This window comes from Podarcis melisellensis (assembly GCF_964234715.1).
Source record: "Podarcis melisellensis genome assembly, chromosome: 8".
Classification (NCBI taxonomy): Eukaryota; Metazoa; Chordata; class Lepidosauria; order Squamata; family Lacertidae; genus Podarcis; species Podarcis melisellensis.
This window is the reverse complement of record NC_138540.1, coordinates 9,367,502-9,387,752: the sequence shown is the minus strand read 5'-3', so window position 1 is coordinate 9,387,752 and position 20,251 is coordinate 9,367,502. Positions and strand designations below refer to the sequence as shown.

The window sequence follows — 20,251 nt, the reverse complement described above, 5'->3', positions numbered from 1 at the left end:
AACTCTCATGAAGTAGTTTGTTAATTTTCCATTTGTAAAAAGTGAGTTTGAGAGGTGGTGGCTTGCAAAGGCCAAACCAACAAATCCATGTTAGAGGGATCCAAGCTGTGCAAAATACCCTTGCTTCAGCGCTGCATGTATGGTTGCTATTCCCAGTTATTTGAAACTTGTAGGCAACTACACTCAATCTCCATGCCCTTCTCTTGCTTCCCTTCCATCTATATAAATATATGTAGATGCCTTACTGTCAGACCATTGGCCCACCTAGATGTCTATCTAGTGTTGCTTATTCCAACTGAGAGTGTCCCCCCCGAGATCGCAAGCACCAAACTTCATCATTCTACTTATAACCTGGCAACACTGAGGATCATACCTGGCAATTCTCTATTTGAATTCCACACACACGGTTATTTGAATATTTGGGGGTGGGGAACCTTATGTTTCAGACTAGTTGAAAGGCACAGAACGAATAAACCTTGACGATACCTTGAAATGCACACTGCCGATTTATCAAACGTTTCTTACTTCTTTAGGAGATGCCATAACCACAAATGAGGTTATCAATCAATTACTGCACCATGTTGGTGCTATGTGTATCCATCAACTCAACCTGCTGGCAGCGAGTAACAACCTTCCAATCACAAACTTTCTGGGCAAGCAACACCCAATCGAGGGCCATCATCTGAGCAGCATTTGCGACATTATGGAGAAAGCTATGGTCAATGGGGACACCTGTATTATACGCTGCATCTTGGTTGTCTTCCAGGTGCGTGCTATCCTAGTGTAATTGTGCTATCCTAATGTAATTGTTTGCTTTTGGATTGGGGGGGTGGGATACTCAGGCAAAGTACCGTATTTTTCGCTCTATTGGACGCACCGGACCATAGGAGGGGGAGAACAAGGGAATTTTTTTTTTATTGTTCTCCCCCTCTAAGTCAAGGTGCGTTCTGTGTGTTCAAGGTGCGTACACCCCAAGCCTCCGGAGCCCAGCGGGAGTTCCCTCTGGTCTCTGGAGGCTTTGGGTTCCTTTCCACCTGCTCTATGGGGCTGGCAGAGGGGGGGGGAGTGCTGCTTCTCCCCACCGCCAGCCTCCAAACCAGATTGGGGAACAGCAGGAAGGCGGTGCTCCGCCTCCCTGCTGTCCCCCGAGCTTGTGGGGCTGGCGGTGGGGAGAAGCGCTGCTTTCCCCACCGCCAGCCTCCAAACCAGGTCGGGTTTGGAGGCTGCTATCCACCGAGCTCCCCAGGCTTGCGGATATCTGCTCAGCGTGCCCCAGGCTTTGGGTTGCGGGCACTCTCGCCAAGCTCCCAAGGCTTGCGGATAGCTTCCTGAAGCCTGGAGAGCGAGAGGGGTCGGTGCGCACCGACCCCTCTTGCTCTCCAGGCTTCAGCGAAAGCCTGCATTCGCTCCATAGAACGCACACACATTTCCCCTTCATTTTTGGAGGTGGAAAAGTGTGTCCTATAGAGCGAAAAATATGGTGCCCTTAGTGGGGTTCCCTTAACCTGGGAGTTGAGGAATATATAAGGATTTTCTCATGCTTCCTGTGAGCAGAGTAAGAAGTGCTGGAACTGAATTGGAGCATTGGTGAGTTCTTTCTCAGTCATGGAAGAGAGAGAGGTGTTCTTGATGGTATTCTCCAGCAATTGTTGTAAGTGTTATCAGACCCACCTGTTTCAGCTAACTTGTGTGGTTAAGTCAGTAGAGGGCAGAGGAAATGTTCACATTTTCTTCTGTTTTTTCTTGAGGGACTTTTGCTTTTTGTTCCTCACCTTTGGCCACTGGAATGAAGCTGGTGAGAGGGGTTGTCCACCTTTTTCGGGTGTATGGTCACACCTGCAAACTGAAGCAATTGCTATAGGCATCACACATGCGCTCTGCTCCCAACCACACACTGCAAACTAATCTGTTGGCTCCAACTCAGTGCTTCCTTTAAATCTCCTTTCAGTGAGAGTGGGGACCCTGTGGGCATGGCAGAGACTGCAATAAATTATATTAATATAAATAAGCGAACCATCAGATTCCATATACAGTGGTACCTCGCTTCAGGTTACATACTCTTCAGGTTACAGACTCTGCTAACCCAGAAATAGTGCTTCAGGTTAAGAACTTTCCTTCAGGATGAGAACTGGAATTGTGCTCTGGCGGCGTGGCGGCAGCGGGAGGCCCCATTAGCTAAAGTGGTGCTTCAGATTAAGAACAGTTTCAGGTTAAGAACAGACCTCCGGAATGAATTAAGTACTTAACCCGAGGTACCACTGTACTCTTTTTATGGTACTCTCTTACTCATGTCTGACAATTCAACACGAGCATTTGTCCATACAGTCCCATGTTTGTCCTTGCAGGTGGTTTTTAAATTTTTCTTCAGCCCCCAAACCGAGAAGAATCGTGACATCGTAAGACGTTCCGGCCTCTTGCTTTGGCAGTTACTGATGGCACCAGTGGACCAGATCAGCCCTGAGATCCAGAAGGAGGTCTGCCTGGCAATCAGGTATGTCCTCTGAGCTCACTACAATCAATCAAATCCTACAAATGCTGTAGTCCTTGTGAAGATAATACTTCCAAGGCCTGACTTGGTAAAAACCACAAAGCAGCCATCCCAAGCTTCCTCATAGTAAAGTGTGAATTTTCTGTGCTTTACACTAAGGCTTGGCTGAACCTAGCCCAAAGGAAGGCAGCTAGTTTGGTCACCAGTATATGCTAGGCTTCCTCCCTGTCTGTTCCAGGTCACAGGGTGTTTTTTGGGGATAGGAACTGCTACTGTCACTTTCCAGCCTGCTTCTTGCTAAAGTTAAAGGGACCCCTGACCATTAGGTCTAGTCGCGGACGACTCTGGGGTTGCGGCGCTCATCTCGCTTTATTGGCCGAGGGAGCCAGCGTACAGCTTCTGGGTCATGTGGCTAGCATGACTAAGCCGCTTCTGGTGAACCAGAGCAGCGCACAGAAACGCCGTTTACCTTCCTGCCAGAGCGGTACCTATTTATCTACTTGCACTTTGATGTGCATTCGAACTGCTAGGTGGGCAGGAGCTGGGACCAAGCAACGGAAGCTCACCCCGTCACGGGGATTTGAACTGCTGGCCTTCTAATCAGCAAGCCTTAGGCTCTGTGGTTTAGACCACAGCGCCACCCGTGTTCCATTGCTTCTTGCTAGCTGAGGTTAAAAATCTTAAAATGAGAGGAGGTTGTGGGTAGGGTGGATATTTGCCAGACAACATCCAAGCTTTGTCATTGGGTTCTGTCTTATACCAGACACTTGCAGCATACAGTAGTAGAGAATATAAACCTGTTGTTTAAATGCATAACTTTAAAATTAACCAGCTGGCCAGCCTATTTCCCAGTTTTGGGCATTGCACTCTTAGGAGGCCATCAGTTAAAATAGTCAGAAAGTCCTAGATAGCTGGTATCAGCTATATAGAAGAAAGCAAGCATTTCTACCATCTACTTTAGGGTGATTTTGAAGTTCTGTTGTGAGAGCTACTGCTGCTGGTGCTGGTCGGGCATAGTTCTTTTGGCTAGTTTTAGTTACAAGGTTGAAGATGGTCCCCACTCTTCTGTCTGCCACCAAAGCATGGGGAGCGTCACAGTCCTGCGTTAAGATAACCAGATAATGTGCATCTAAAGGACAAAGGGCATTCATCTTGGGCAGGCATAGGCAAACTCGGCCCTCAAGATATTTTGGGACTACAATTCCCATCATCCCTGACCACTGGTCCTGTTAGCTAGGGATGATGGGAGTTGTAGTCCCAAAACATCTGGACGGCTGAGTTTGCCCATGCCTTATCTTGGGTGTCGCATTTTCCTGTATATGGGACACACTCCAAAACTTGAGAACAAAATCTTCTAGAGTAGTTTGTAGATCTGTATTTACGAGGCGCAGTGTTCTCAGTTCTGGAATAATAACCGCGTATTTTGGATCCTGTTTTTTTCAACCATGTTGATTAATGTTAGAGAATTATTAACTGGTTGCTGCACTATATGACCAGATAACGTTGTTGAAGAAACTTGGTTTAATTCTACACTGGTGAAGTGTAGAATTAAATTTTCAGAGTGTAGAATTAAATTAATAGCCAGCCAGCTGAGTGCTGGACTTTGATCTGGCAAACCTGAGTTCAAATTCCTCCTGAGCCACAGGCCGACTGCATAGCCTTGGATGAGTTGCAGTTACTTAGCCTCAGATCCTCTTCTATGAAATAAGAGTATTCTTAATTTACTTCACTGGGTACCGAATGCAATAGAGATTGTACATTGTGTAAGTTGCTAGCAAACATTTCAAGAAATGACACAGGTAAGACTTAAACTAAAATACAATTGCTTCTGTAGTATGCTTTCCTTGCTCCCTGTGGCACAAGCAGCATCAATAACAGACAATTAAATAAGCTTGAGCGTTTTCATTCCTTTAACTGTAGAAGCAGTTGCTTGCTTGAACCGTATTTCCCATAAAATAATTCTTAGTTTGAGTCTGGTTACATAACAGGGTGGAAAAGGCTTCCTTTTGATATCCAAAGAGGCCCTTTCTGAACATAGTGGTTTTCTTTGTATATATTATTATTACATTTACGCCTCACCTTTCCTCCAAGGAGCTCAAGGTAGCATACATAGTTTTCTTCCTTGTTTATCCTCGCAACAATGCTATCAGGTAGCTTAGTCTGAGATAGTGCAACTGGAAGATTACCCAGTGAGCTTCATGGTTAAGTGGAAATTTGAACCCTGGTCTCCTAGGTCTTAGTCCAGCCTACTCACCACTTCCCCAAACTGTCTGTTGATGGCCTTCTTGCTTAACCATTAACATCATTCAAAAAACCCCAACATTCCTGACTTTTCTTTTATACTCAGGAAGCAAATGCTAAAAATTTTCAGAAAGGTAGTCTCAATAGTCGAAAGAAAGAAAGAAGACAATGTTTATGCTACAATTAATCTCCTTGATTTTAAGGTGCCCCAATACTCTGTCATGCTGGCCACATGACCCGGAAGCTGTATGCCGGCTCCCTCGGCCAATAAAGCGAGATGAGTGCCGCAACCCCAGAGTCGGTCACGACTGGACCTAATGGTCAGGGGTCCCTTTACCTTTTAATTCTCTGTTGCTCTGTCTTTGCAGATACTAAATGTTACCTTTTCTTTTTTCTTCTTTAAGCTCTGGTCTAAATAACCTGTATCCTGGAGAAGTGGAAATTAATAACTTGCTTAAGTTGGTTTTAACAGAAGGTAAGTGTTTTCACTTAGACTGTAATGAAAATTCATTGTAGGCAGCTTCCACACTGATATTTTGCTCTAGAGTAGCCATGTTTTCCTGACGTTGGTCAACAAATATCTCCCTATCATGCCTTTCCTGTTCAGCTTCTACTGTATTTCAGAGTGCCAAAAATCCAGCTCTTTCCCCCCTCCAGATGCCCCAGATGTAGGTGGCCCATTGTGCTGCCATTCTGGCTGGTTGTGACCTGTATAGATTATGCTAGCCATTTCATTCTATGGAAATCAGATCTGTCAATGTAACCCTTCCCTTTCCAAATCCATGATTAGGAGTACAGTGAGGGGAGGAGGGAGTATTTAACCATTTATTTATTTATTTATTCATTCCCCACCCATCTGGCTGGGTTTCCCCAGCCACTCTGGGCGGCTCCCAACAGAATATTAAAAACACGCTAAAATATCAAATGTTAAAAGCTTCCTTAAACAGGGCTGCCTTCAGATGTCTTCTAAAAGTCAGATAGTTGTTTATATCCTTGACATGATGGGAGGGTGTTCCACAGGGCGGGCGCCACTACCGAGAAGTGGTTCCCTGTAACGTCGCTTCTTGCAGTGAGGGAACCGCCAGAAGGCCCTTGGAGCTGGACCTGAATGTCCGGGCTGAATGATAGGGGTGGAGACGCTCCTTCAGGTATACTGGGCCGAGGGCGTTTCACAATAGTCTCAATGAAAACCAGCATTTGGGGTTGGAAAAAGTGGACTTCACACTTGGCTGCAGAGTTTTAGAAGTCTGGAAGCAGAATTTGTATTCCATTTCCAGTTTACAGCAGAGCAGCAATGCTTGGTAGCTGCTAAATCATCCACATCTAGAAGCATCTACCGGCTAAAAGTATATGGTCCAGAAAGCATAGTCTGCTGCACATTTAATAAGAAATATTTTCATCGAGCATGAATTTACAGCTGAGGCCAACATCTATATATAGCCAGTTTCCCGCATGAATTATTCCCTTGTAGGAGACAGAAACAGTGGGCTTGCCCAGCTTCGAAATGTGATCATGACTAACCTGGCTGAGCAGCTTCAGAACAACAGATTTGGCAGCGAAGATGATGAGCATTACAGGTAAGTGACATGGGTCTTCCTTCATGTAAGGGGTTTAATTTGCCTAGTGCACATGCTGAAAGCTCTGGATCCTATCCAATGAAGACTTCTCTCAGAGTTGCTGCTTCTGTCGTACAGCTTCCAAGTGTTTCATCACAGCTTGCTTGGGGCAAGTGGCCCCTTTAAAAAGGAAAGGAGATGGCACAAATCCTGTGTCTTGCTAAGCAACAGAAAAGGAACAATTAGTAACGATTTCAAGAAACAATCACAACAACAGAAGCCTATAAGAAATCGGTTGGTTTTTTTTTTGTAGCTTCAGGCCAGTTGATTTTCCTCTCAAGAAGAGTGTCTAAAAATTGAGTTCAAATCCCAGAGATTTGGCAGTAAGATAAATAATATGATACATCCTCCACAGAGCCAGTGCTACAGGGACAGAATCTCAGAATCTCAGATCATAATATATGTTTTTATTATTATTATTTATTTTATTGCTTATCCTTCACCCTGAGGTCCTAGGACGGTTTACAGCATTACAATGCAATATTAGAAACAGATTTAAACAATCCTAAAAATATACACCTCAAGTGTCAAATCCATGGTAAAGAGTTGCATCTTCAGCCTTCTCTGAAAGCTGTATAATGAAGGTGCTAGACACGCCTCTGTGGGGAAGGAGTTCCACAAAATGCCCTATCCTGGGTCCCCGGGGAAGAGAAACTGCTAAGATGGCCCCCTCTACCAAGAGGGTATGTAGGAAAGGAGGTGGTCTTTCATTTATTTCAGGTCTGTGTCGTTCAGGGCAAGTTATTTTAAAAGTAGTCCAGATTAAAAGAGATACTCAAGCCCTAGAGCTTTACTTGCTATACTTACTCTCCATGGACATAGCATAAAAACATGTGACTGAAAAACTATGGGTAGTATATTAAACAAACAAACATTAGATTGCAAGACAGATAAAGGAAACCATTTGTTGCAGTTTTAGGAAAGCGCATTTGGAATAACCAAACGGGAGTTTGAAAGTGTGAATTTGCAGTCCTCAGCAATTAAATGATGGCATAAAATGATCTGTTTTGTATTTCCCCAACCACCACCACACACAACTCTCTTGTGCACAGCAATTATTTGCAACGAGATCCCCTTTGGATCTCTATGGGCAGTGCAAACTGTCAGAAGGCCCAATCCACAGGGAGTTTCCTCTGCTCAGGCATTTGCTAGGTACGCGTTTGCCTGCCTCAGAAAGCTTCTCATAAATTTGTGCTCCCGTTTCTGGGATCTAAAGAGCTGCTTCAGGCATTTCCGAGTGCTAGAGTGCACCAGTGGAGTTTTGAGCTTAGAAGCACGGACCTCCACACCACATCTAGGGCCAGCCCACCCATGAAGTGGGGTGAAGCAGCTGCCTCGGGTGGCAGAAGCCCCCAAAGCAGACTCACCTGTGCCTCTGCCACTGGCATTGGTGCTGAGAGATCTTATGAGATCTCTTGCCTAAAACTAGCTTTGATGCTGGCGCCACTTCTCTGACAGCAGGGGCAGTGGCACGGAGGTGGTGCTGGCAGAGGTGGGTGGCGTGGCAGAGCAAGGTGGCATCACTTCCTGTTTTGCCTCACCTGTTGCAATGGGAAATGCCGCCATGACCCCAGCAGTATCAAAAACTTTTGAAACCCCCCTTTTAAGGAGTTTTGTTGTAAATCATAGGGTCCTGCTCTTAGATGCGTGGAACTGTCCTGTAGCTGTAGACAGATGTAAGTTAAGTAAATAAAAACATGGCTGTGTCTTTTATGGTAGCTACTAGGTCACCATTACCAAAAGAACTTAATATGCTTGCACATGAGTGTTTTTGTTTCCAGTACTGAACCCTCACCATTTTACCATATATTTCCTACATTTTTAAAGACTAAACGATGAACTTTTGCACTACATTCTCAAGATCGTTGTCCGAGAATCATGTATCTTAATCACCAAGTGCCAAACTGTATCCAGAGATGAATTTCAAAGGCTCCTCTCAACTGTGCCTGTGAGTAACACCTCCTAGCTTGCTCTTTTTTTCCAAAAGGGCCTCTTGTTTTATGAGTACAGTCAGGATAGGGGCAGTGCAGCAGTCTCTGCAAGGTTTAAGGGGAGCATTTGGATTGTCAAATGTTATAAATGAGCCTGCAAACCTCACTGATTGTTTTCTGGATGCCACCTACATGCCGATGTATTGACACTCTCCTACACAGGAGAAAAAAGGACTTATGTACCTAGGAGAGTTCGGAACTTGTGATTCAGATTGTACTAACAGGCAGCAGGTGCTGATGCTGTTCTTCCAGTTTTTCCCCCAGCCTCACCTAGGAAGAGCAGTCTTATACTTTGTCCTGCCATGAAATTGAGCACCTGGCTAAACCGGCATGAACTTTTCCATGCTGTCTTCTGTGAGTGTTTGGCCAGATGTCTGATAATCCACATGTTGCCCTGCTCTGTCTCCCTGCCACTTACTTTGAACGTCAACCACAAAAAAAAAATAAAAATCCTAATTAAGAGCTAATGTTAGCATGGTAGTTAAAAGTGAATGGCATGTCCGGAAGTCCGGTTTAAGTCATGGCATTAGTGGTAAAACTTAATGAACAAACCAGTGTTGATTGCTTTTAATGTGATTTTTTAATTTTAGATTGTATTTTAATAACTTTCAAGCTGCTTTTGGTTCTAGCTGTAGAAAACGGGGGTATAAATAAAAACAAATGAATGGATCTGAATCAAACCAAGCCACTCTGTTTTAGCCTCAGCCCTCATTGTAATAGTGTTTATCTTGCTACATTTTTATCCTGCCTCATTTGCTCAGAGCTGCAGCCTTCCCGCTCATTTATCTTTCTAACAGTCATGAGAGGTAGGTGAGTGTGAGTAAATGACCCAAGCTTATCCAGTGAGTTTTGCACCTAAATAGGAAACTGAACCTAATTATTTCCATTGTTTTCTGGCACAGTTTTGTCTCTATACCATACTGGCTGCATAATGAACATAACAATCCTGACCTGCTTCACAGGAAAGGCACAGGGTTAGGAAGAAGCAGCCTGAATATTTGGGTTATGACTATTTTGGAAGAATTGCAGGAAATGCTAAACAAATGGGTACTGGCTTTGGGAACTAGTAGGTGGGACCAGATTTAGACCAGTGTACTGTGCTAATTGAAATGCTGGACCCAAGCCATCCACAGTCTGCACCAAGAATAGCAGAATTCTGTGTCCTCTCCAGGCATGCAGATTTGCATAACTGCTTCTATTTTGCATCATTGTGGTTTTGCCAGTTGTGGAGGAGGGGTAAGGTGTTAGGCAGAGCACTGGAGCTCTCCTGCTCTATTACTTTCTAGTTAGTTGCCTCCACTCCTGAGATTTCAGCAGACATTTCCTCACACTTTGAAGCATATCTGAAAAGCCAATAAGGGCTAGCAACTTGCTTTAAGTAAAAAAAAAAGGAAGCATGAGGTTTTCAGGAAGCTGAATTTAATTTAGGTTTTCTGTGCCCCCATGGAATCAAAGCATAAACTATACAGCATTGTTTGAAACTTACAGTTACATTGTGTACTGCAATAAATATGTTGAGATCCCATTCCCACTCTGTTGACCTTTCTAGAATGTATCCATTGATCCCTGTGAATTCAGCTTTGTTTTAAGAATTAATTTGAGTATCTGTTACTTGCCTATGTGTCAACTAAGCAAAATCCAGCAATTTGTGACACATCTCTCAAATTTTAGCTTGAGTTAGTGACTCTTTTGTTACATTCTTGTAATGTACTGCAGAGCTGTGACAGTCTAGCAGGAGAATGATTTGACATTTCCCTTTTCGTTTTCTTCCTCTGTGTTTCAAAAATAGCACACAACCTTTTTCTGTGCTGATTTTCTAGTTGAAGTGTTGAGATGATAATGCAAATGGTGCTCATTTATATTAAAGGCTGCCTCTTCTTGCCTGCGGTATCTGATGGCCGTACAGAACCATCTTCTGAGTAATACAATTTTGATTAAGCCTGATGAAAACGATGACAGTGACAGCTCCTTGCAGGGAGAAACATTGAAGGTACAGGTAAACACCAATATTAAATTCCAGTTCTGATTTCAACAACCCATGCTCTCTTCCGGCCCTTGTATCTCTGCAGTTCAGCTGATGGGTATACCCTCTCTGTGCTGTCTTGTCCCTTCTTGTTGTCTCAGTGTAATTTTGTGACAGCTTCAGCTAGAATTCTCAATGGTGACCTCTTCAGGAGGGAAGGTGCTGTTGAAGCTATGTGTGCCCTAATTCAGGAACTCTTGTGCTTTGCAATGCATGGCTAGGCTCCCCTGTTGACCTCCACCAGAGTGGCAATCAGGAAGACCAACAGAGATTATTGTGTGCTGCTGCTGCCGCTACTGCTCTCCACCAACTGCAAGTTCAGTCCAGAGGTGGCTGTTCCTCACGAGGGCCTCTATTTTGAACCATCAAATTAGTCTGCACTGAAAGACTATCATTACCAGTAAATCATTGGTTATGGAACTTTCTTCCATAGGATACAGTCATGGCCACCAACTTGGATGGCTTTAAAAGAGGATTAGACAAATGAATGGAGGTACTGTATTTTTCGCTCTATAGGACGCACTTTTTCCCCTCCAAAAATTAAAGGGAAATGTGTGTGCGTCCTATGGAGCGAATGCAGGCTCCTTGCCTTCAGCGATAGCAACGTGAAGCCACCGAAGCGCAGAGGGAGCGGGGACTTGCGTTGCGCTCCAAAGGCTTCAGGTTCCTTTTGCTGAAGCCGGGAGAGCAAGACTCTCCTGGCTTCAGCAGAGAGGGAGAGCTGCGCAGTGCCCCTTCAGCCAAGCAGGAGGAGAAATGGAAGGGGCTCCATTTCTCCTGCCGCTTCGCTGAAGGGGCACTGAGCAGAGAGGGGGAGATTTTTTTTTCTTGTTCTCCCCCTCTAAAACAAGGTGCGTCCTATAGAGTGAAAAATACGGTACATAAGGCCATCACTAGCTGCTAACCACGATGGCTGTGCTCTGACTCCATAGTTGGAGGCATTCTGAATACCAGCTGCTAGAAACAGTAGGAGGGGAGGGTGCTTTTGTGCTCGAATCCTGCTTGCTGGTTTCCCACAGGCAACTATTTGGCCACTGTGAGCACAGGATGCTGGACTAGATGAGCCATTGGATTTATCTAGCAGGCTTTTCTTATGCCAGAGTCTCCTTGTTTTAGAGAAAGAACTGTGGCAGATAGTTCTGTTAATCTATAAGATTATACTTTACAGTGGTGCCTTGCAAGACGAAAAGAATCTGTTCCGCGAGTCTCTTCGTCTTGCGGTTTTTTCGTCTTGCGAAGCCAGCCCATTAGCGGCTTAGCGGATCAGCTGATAAGCGGCTTAGCGGATCAGCTGATAAACGGCTTAGCGGCTTAGCGGATCAGCTGTTAAGCGGCTTAACGGATCAGCTGTTAAGCGGCTTAGCGGATCAGCTGATAAGCGGCTTAGCGGCTTGGGAAAAAAGGGGGGGGAGGAAAAACCCCCCGCAGGAACTCGCAAGACATTTTCGTCTTGCGAAGCAAGCCCATAGGAAATTCGTTTTGTGAAGCACCTCCAAAATGGAAAACCCTTTTGTCTAACGGGTTTTCCGTCTTGCGAGGCATTCGTCTTGCGGGGCACCACTGTATTCCCATTCATTTTAGAATATATCCATCTATAGGCCTTTAAAACTTCTAGAGTATTTACCTGCCCCCCCCCACAAACGAAATCTCTATTTCTTAACCATATGGAATCTAAAAGGGTGCTCTGGGTGTTAGCATAGAGCAGGCCTCAGGAACCTGTGGCCTCCAAGATATTACTGAGTTTCCATGGTTCCTGAGCATTGCAACGCTGGCTAGGGCTGATTTAGAGGGCTGCAAGTTTCCCATCCCTGGCATGGAGGGTAGCTTTGCATTTTCATCGCTTTTTATTCCTGGAGCTGCCCTACCCACTACATGGAACCCCAGAGGCAGCCTTTGTCTTGGACAAAGGTTTATCTCACTAAAGGTCATGACTTTTCTCACACCTCAGACCTTTGAACCTCTAAATTGAGAATTCTCTGCAGCTTCATATATGCTCAGGGTTTCCTGAAAGAAGCTGTGCTGCACATTCTGATAAAATACTCTTTAAAAAAGTGCCCTTAAGCAAGCCTCATTTAAGTTTGAAGAAACAGCAGCTGTGAGGTCCAGCTCTGGAATTTGCTCCCACTCCATACTGGTGTCCTGCTGATCCCTGAGGAGCTAAGAAGCTGGAGGGATTTTTGACAGGAAACCTGCACAGGACTCTGGGCACTAGTAGATAGTGTGATCCAAACTGAGACCCTTTTTCTCAAAACAAAAGTAAAAACGTGAGGGAGGTTAATTTAAGCACCCTTTCCCTAGAAGTATGTTTACCGTAGCATATGGTTTGGCCCTTAAGTAGGTTTCAAACCTGTTTATGTCTGTGGTATGGATGCCCTCATCTGCAACTCGCCCATCAGCTTTTTGACTTACTGTAAGTCAGTGTGATAACCTCTAAAAACTTTTATCCTAAGTGGTTGCTGCCTCAATCCCATTCTAGATGTACCTCTTTTCAAACGTGACCCGGTGACTGTCCTAGAGCTATTGCTTTAACTGAACCACTGGGTATTCCTGATAAGGGAAAGCTATCCCTACACTTTCAAGTACTTTAAAATTTAAACATGTTGCTAGCTGTACCACTCAGGAGGATCTGTGTTCAGCAAAGCAGTGCTGTAGAATTTCTGAAAACATAATCGCCCCATCAACTTCACCACCACTCTCTAGGAGGGAATATTACTTGCTTGTCTGAAGAAATGGGGCAAAATATGCTTTTATGCAGGGCCTGTGCTACTTTTCCAGCTGGCTTTGCATTTATTATCTCAGCTGCTTAAGGGAGGAGCAGCGAAGGAAAGGCAGCCCACAGCCCACTACTCAAGGCTGAGCCCATGGGCTGGAATATAAGAGCAGCTTCCACTTCTTTCTGCAGGGCCCTCACAGGAGGCCCATGTTTAGTTTTGCCCCTTTATTTTCAATTCTGTCAGTCTCCTTTTTGCTATTCTTTGGCGTACTTGTGTACTTGTATGAAGTAAATGCTGACTGTGTCCATGCCATCTTTCATCCTACAAACACGTTTTTATTTTTTCCAGTTCTTCTCTGCAGTTCGTATCATCCTCTCTTCCCTTCTAAGACTGTCTGTTTCGTTCCTTATCTGGCCAGCAGACAGGGCTGGATAAACCATTCTGATAAGTACTGTATGCAGTCGGGGCCTAGCCCACTAGAGTCCCTTGTCTGCAGTTAACTAGCTGGAGTTTCCCAAATGCAACATGCATGTTTTATTCCTCCCCCCCCCCCACAGTTAAAAATAGAATCTAGACAGGGAAATGACTGCTTCAGTCAGCCATAGGGAAATATCAAACAATGTTGTTTTTCTGCAATTTAATAGCATCATCAGATCTGCAGAAGATTTGCCAATTGGGCAGGATGGTGAGGACAGAAGAAGGGGGAATGTGTGTGTGTGTGTGTGTGCATGCTCCTGTGCCCACTAAGCTTGCTGCAAAAAGGGAAAAAACTATCTAGTTGTTGTAAAAGGTTTAACGGATTAAATCTGTCATTTTGCATAGGAGGAAGAGCAATCATTCTGAGGGAGGTATTATTTTATTTGGTTTTGGAAGTAAACAGCATCTTAGAAGAGGAATTCCACCACCCCTGTGTGTGAGAGTGTGAGACAGAGACAGAGAGAGAGATACAAATATAATCCTTCTGTTATGGGTGCCTACTACTTATATTTTTTTAATATTTATATTAAAGAAAAAAGTTAACATTTTTTCCACAGTCTGCTGCTGAATGACTTTGGCACTTCAAAAAAATCAGTTAATCAAACTTGATTCCTCACTAGAAATTGTGGCCCTTGTGCTCACCTTCGTACATAGACATTGGAAGACACGTTGTGTGTCTGAGAAGGAACCTTCCCTACTTAAAAAAGACCCAATAGGGCTTCCATATTATTTTTATCAGGCCTTATTGACAGGGAGCCCTCCTGGTCAAAATATGTTCTTCATTTCCTGCATAGTGCATCTTGCACTCTAATTAATTAAATTTTTCCTAGTACTTTGGAGTTTAATATTTTAAACTTCCAGCTGACACAGGAAAAGAGAGATTGTTTCCCTGCAGAGTCAAAGGTGGAGCAATAGCAGCTTCTGTTTTCATGGTGTGTCCACCCATTTCTTGTGTCCCAGTTACATCTCTGATCAAGGTGGATGATTGGGGATTCTAAAGCACAGCTAAAGATGGATGGAGATGGGGCCCAAATGAATGTATCTGCCACAGGCAGTGGTGCCCCTCTGACCACTTTCCATTGTTTGAAGGAAACTATTGTCTGTCTCCAGTCTCAGTCCTGGAGCGATCTGTTGGTGCCGGCTTCATTGTCATGACCATCACATAAACTTCGGAAGCCCATGCTTATTTTTTTGTTCTGTTTGCTTGATTGTTTGTTTTTAAAACCAGCTGTTCCCTTGGTCATGTAAACACAAGTTTCTTCTTAACGTTTTTGTGCCTAGGAGCTTAAAGCTAGTATCTTGGCTCTGGCTACTCAGATCCTTACGGGGTGCGATGAAGTTCTAGAAATGCTGCAGCAAGTCACCACTGCTCTGATAAACAGCGATATTCCAGACAGGGAACAGCGGTAAGTTTATGTACTTCATTTGCTTTGGAGATTCACGCCCCACCTTGATTTTGAAAGGTCCTCAAGGCAGTTTGCAACAGACTGCAAAGCATAAAATAAGAAGACACACAACCTGATATCCCTCAGCTGTCTGGATGAAGGATGGGATCGATATGTGCTTCCATTCTGGTCTGTAGTCCCAGGACGCTGACAGTTGGTGCAGAGTGATCTTTCTGGGGGAGGGAGGGAGGGAAGCAATCTATCTGCAGCTGTCCTTTCTCTGGATGAGAGAAGTGGCCATGCTGCTATTCCCTTTTCCTGGATGAGAGAGGGAGGTGTAATAGTCCAATGGCCCTTGATACTCTGCCTAATAGATGGCACTAGAATGTGCTTCCTTTCAGTTCTGCAGGTTTCTCTTTGCTTCCTTGGCAAAGGGCATTCACCAGAACTTGCACCGTTTTGCTGTCTCTCTCTTTATTGTTGCCAAAATCAGGAGATTTGGGGAACTGTCATGCAGTTTTTGTGTGTGCTAGAGGCTATTTGGTTGGCAGGATGCAAGTTAAGTTAGGGTCTGAGTCTCAAACAAAAATGTGCAGGGCATAAGAAAAGTCTGAACCAGGGACATTGTGAGCAAGGGTTCATCCTTCAGAGGGTGGGAGAGGTCTAAATATGAGCTGTGTGAGAAGGAGATGTTTGACAACAGCAGCAACAAGGGCAAGCTTCAGGAGGTCCAGAAGAGATGATGGAAAGTTGGAGAGGTGTCAGGGATCTGGGGAACAGCACCTAAGAGAGCTTGTTGCACTGTTGAAGATGGAGGAGATAGAATGTATTTGGGAGGTTAAGCCAGGCATAGGCAAACTCGGCCCTCCAGATGTTTTGGGACTACAACTCCCATCATCCCTAGCTATCAGGACCAGTGGCCAGGGATAATGGGAGTTGTAGTCCCAAAACAGCTGGAGGGCTGAGTTTGCCAATACCTGGGTTAAGGCAACTTGGGGTGGGACATTCACAGTAAGACAGTTGGGTGTGCTGAAGCAGGACTGGTAAGTGAGCATGGCAGCAAGATGCTCTAAATCCAGAGGGCTTCTCATTGCAGGTTAAAAGGCCTGGAGCAGGTGACCAAAGCCACCATGCTGGGCCATTTGCTTCCGGTTTTGCTGACCTCTCTGATGCACCCCAATCTCCAAACATTGACCATGGCCGATGCTCTGATGCCTCAGCTGGTGCAGCTGGTCCTCTACACAAGTCAGGTATGGCCTCCGTTTCCTCTGCTGGTGGTTTCCCCCTCCTCCACCCTTCCAAATGGTTTTATGTTTCTTTTCCTTCCCTTGGAATGATCTTTGCTACTGAAACCCTTGTGCGGAATAGCGATATTGTTTCATTCTACCTTGTAGCAAACTTTTTATAATGCTTATTGTCCCACTGGGTTTGCCATAGGGGGTTGCATTCATCCTTTTATGGCAAACAGTATCACATTATTTTCTTAATGTTCATCCCTGTAAAATTTGAGCTCCCACAATGCATTGAGGATACTGAATTGCCTCGTTACAAAGACTTACACATAGCCATAATATGGTGCTATGTGGAGCACAGTTCAAAATCTGCCAATAAGCAGAACTTCAGGCTGCATCTAGATGGGTGGTTCCTAGCATGACCCAATTATTGCTTTTCCATTGTAAGATATAAGTGAAATTGCAGCTGACTTTCCACCCTGTTGAGTGTGTTGTGCATTTTCTGTGTGTACATTCCACTGTGTTCTGTCCATACCACACCTTCACTAAACCCCTTGTGGTATGTTATAACCACTGCTTGTTTTCTGACCCCCTATTTATTTGCTTTTGAAATAAATATTTTAGTGAACACTTCTCTGACTATTTTTAAATGAAACATAGCTAAAGCATTATAACACTGTAAGCTATAATATAATTTATCATGATTCTATGGTGTAGTAGTATAATAACACTATACTAAAATAATGCTTTAGCTGTGGAGTGTTGTAGTGCTTTGCATCTTTCATTAAAACAATATAGATGGGAAAACATTTAAATAAGTACAAAAATAGCAATTAAAAAGGGTCATAAAACAACATTCCCCACAAGTCTTATAATGAATGTGTGTTGAGCTGGGAGACTGCACTGTTGCTTTGTTCTTCCTAAAAGTTGGAGTTTTTGTGCTCTAAGAAAAGATGGAAGAACCACAGGGCAACTACAGGATGACAATGTTTAGGTGATAAGAGTTGTGTGGGTGCCCTGTAAAAAGTGAGTGAAGGAATCACGTTGATGTCATGCTAAATGCCTATTGAGGAAACATCCTCATTCTCCTTCCAGGCGATGATCTGGACCAGGGGAACTGTGCTATCTTTGAGGGCAATAGAGAGGGTTGACAGGGCATCAGTACCAATAGCAAGTCATAGAATTGTAGAGTTGCAAGGGACTCAAAGAGTCTTTGAGTCCAACCCCTTGCAAAGACAGCCTCTCTCTTTCTCACCTCCCTCCCTGCCTCTCCAGTCCCCCCCTTCCCTATTTGAGAGATAGCATTATAAACTACTTTACTAATCACAAGCAAACCGTATTCATTTTGCTACAGACAGCCTTGCTGCTGAAAACCCAGTCTCCTGTTTTCTCTGAAGCGGGCAGTTCTCCTGGAGGGGCATCAGAGCAGAGGAGCAAGCTATTCCCTGATGAGAGGTAATCAACGTAACATCATCCGACTGCCCTTTGACCCTCATCCTTCACTACTTTAATATGTTGAAGGCACTCTCTCATATGCTTGCTGGCAATGTTGCTTCTGGACATAAATCATTATGGAAGAATGATTCAGAGGCAAGGAACCCCACAGGGTCCGCGTTGCATTGCTCTGTAAAATTGCTTTGTAGGCTCATGGGTGGGGGGGATTTCTCATAAAGAGCTGAAAGTTATAGATCCAACTGAAGGTGTTTCTGAAGAGCAAGTTATAGCTTTTATTTCTCCTCCCTTTCCCTGCCACCTCAAGGGTTCTAGAGGAACAGCATCAAAATTAGAAAAGGTTGAGATTGTTTCAAGAGCTTTATGTTTTAATTCATAATGGGCACAATGTATATTACCTGATCCTGCTTTTAACAACTTATGTCACAAGTAGGTGGGATGTTGTGAGATCTGTTACTGAATCTTGTGAGGTTTTGTAAAACTGAACAGCAGCCATGGGGGGGGGGGTCCCATTACACTGCAGCACTGGGGTAAGGGGGTTAACTCTCCCCACTTTCCCTGTTTTCCCAATGGCAAGCACCCTCAAATGTGCTCTTTGTCCTTCAGGAAAAGCTTGTATGTGCCTGTATAAAACGTGTGTGGTTCCTCTGCATGGTAAATATCAGCTTGGAAGTAGATTTCAACAATTCCTGATATTAAGGGTGCATTGTTTGAACAGCCAGCCTCATCACTGGAAGTAGCATTTTATTTGTACCTACAGGCTTTGAGGTCCTTCTTGGGTCCATACCCCTACACTAGATGGGAATTCAGTAAGTTGAAAAACCTGCCAAGCAAGCCTCAGATGACTGTAACCCACATGAGCAGCGATTCCTCTTTCAAACTGCCTTCAATTGTCACAATTGTCTTCAGCACAAGGCCCTTCTTCACATACCATGTGTTTGCTGTTGTGATAGGTTTGTTGTACAAACTCTATGTTTTCTCTGCTAATGCTTGTCCCTTTTCACGCTTTTCTTAAATGCTAGAATGCTAGAAGAAAAAGAAGAGCCAGGTTTCCTTACGGGCTTAAAGATTCCAGCTCCTTGGGCTGCTGGGAAGACTGTAGAGACAGTCCACCCCGTCAGAGACAATTACAAATTTAAGGAGACGGTGCATATTCCGGGAGCCCGTTGTTTGTACCTGAGGTTTGATAGCCGCTGCTCTTCACAGTATGATTATGATAAGGTTAGTAGAATCCTAGAAAGATCTTCCCAGTGGAACACAACAAATCAGTACTGTGGCGCAATTTCCATTTCCTTCAGTAGAGTTTGCACAGGAGAAGCCTCTGTCCATTAATGCTCTCTGTCTTTATCATGGACAATATGATTATTGTTATTTATTAATTGCCTTCCACATATGTCCAAAATATAATAAAAGCAGCTTTAAAAAAACAAACAGTTGAAAGCAACACAAAAAACAAATGAATTTTAAACCAATACAAAATGGACACCCGTGGCCAAGACCTATTTATCCAGCTGGAAAAGCTTTTTTTTTTAAGGAAGAAAATGGCTTCAGTTGTTTCCAGAAAGTGCAGATTGTGCCTATCAGACATATCTATAGCACCGTTTTTTGCCAGGAAGAAAAAAAGGGGAAGGTTTTGATCCGAGCCTCTGTGTGGGATCACAGAAGCTGGTTGTGTGTGAAGAGGAGATCCCTTGCAATTCATTTATTCATTGCTGAATGTTGACTGCTAGTTGAGGGCCAAACTAGATGTGGCACCATACATGTCATTAGCTAGTGGCTTTTTTAAAAAAATAAATGTAAACACCTGCAAAGATAGGATGGAGTGGGCTGTGATCTGGATCAAAATCTGAACTGGGTGGGGCAGGTTGTCTCTTGCTGTGACCTTGATTGGGACCGAAGTGCCTACACCTGATGTTTGCATTGGAAGGAAAACTTCAGTTGCCAAGGATCAGATCTTTCTCTAGCATACAAACAGCAGGCCAGGAGCTCTGATCCTGATCAGGATAATGGGGAGCGGGGTTCAAAAAGGAAAGTGGCCTTTCCTGCCAGGCTCCTGGTCCAGATCAGAGGCCCTGCACCTGCTATTTACTTCTAAAAAGCCATTTGTATTATTGCTTCAGTGATTTGCGTGTAAAACCAGGAAGCCACCTGCTTGTCTCCTTCACAGCAATTTGGAATTAACTTTAAATATTCAAACTGCCGTAAGTCTGCACGTTGTATTTGTCTTTACCCCACCTAACAGTTTATTTCATGTTCTTGAAGTTGGTGATCTACGCAGGCCCCAACACAAATAGCCGGAAGGTTGCTGAATATGGGGGCAACACCCTAGGATATGGGAGCCGGAGTGTCTTAGGAACTGGTTGGCCCAAAGACTTAGTAAAGGTACAGAGCAAAGATTTCTCTTTTTTAAAATAACAGCAACAAGATTTCAACCAAATTTGATAATAACAATAATAATAATAATTTAATAATAATTTATTATTTATACCCCACCCATCTGGCTGTGTAGTTGTTTGGGAACTACTTTATAGAAAAATGGTTTGTGTTTTGTTGTACACCCATAAAAAAATCATGCAAGGAGGACTGTAGCAGCTGAGTTCAGTATTTATTTTGTAGTGTTAAATGAGTGGCA

At 44.1% G+C, this 20,251-nt stretch overlaps 1 protein-coding gene across 4 annotated transcripts in view; it reads left to right on the top strand.

Moving 5' to 3' along the window:
• HECTD4 (HECT domain E3 ubiquitin protein ligase 4) overlaps nucleotides 1-20,251 on the top strand; it is a 124,999-nt gene that overhangs the window by 44,783 nt on the left and 59,965 nt on the right. For 3 of the 4 annotated variants that reach the window (XM_081923231.1, XM_081923234.1, XM_081923232.1), the window contains exons 12-22: nucleotides 534-766; nucleotides 2,346-2,491; nucleotides 5,134-5,204; nucleotides 6,201-6,306; nucleotides 8,173-8,293; nucleotides 10,204-10,332; nucleotides 14,832-14,956; nucleotides 16,032-16,185; nucleotides 17,522-17,622; nucleotides 18,642-18,840; nucleotides 19,882-20,001. In XM_081923231.1, the coding sequence (XP_081779357.1) occupies nucleotides 534-766; nucleotides 2,346-2,491; nucleotides 5,134-5,204; nucleotides 6,201-6,306; nucleotides 8,173-8,293; nucleotides 10,204-10,332; nucleotides 14,832-14,956; nucleotides 16,032-16,185; nucleotides 17,522-17,622; nucleotides 18,642-18,840; nucleotides 19,882-20,001 (1,505 nt within the window). The remainder of the gene's footprint in view (nucleotides 1-533; nucleotides 767-2,345; nucleotides 2,492-5,133; nucleotides 5,205-6,200; nucleotides 6,307-8,172; nucleotides 8,294-10,203; nucleotides 10,333-14,831; nucleotides 14,957-16,031; nucleotides 16,186-17,521; nucleotides 17,623-18,641; nucleotides 18,841-19,881; nucleotides 20,002-20,251) is intronic. The other variant, XM_081923233.1, reaches the window with a different exon arrangement.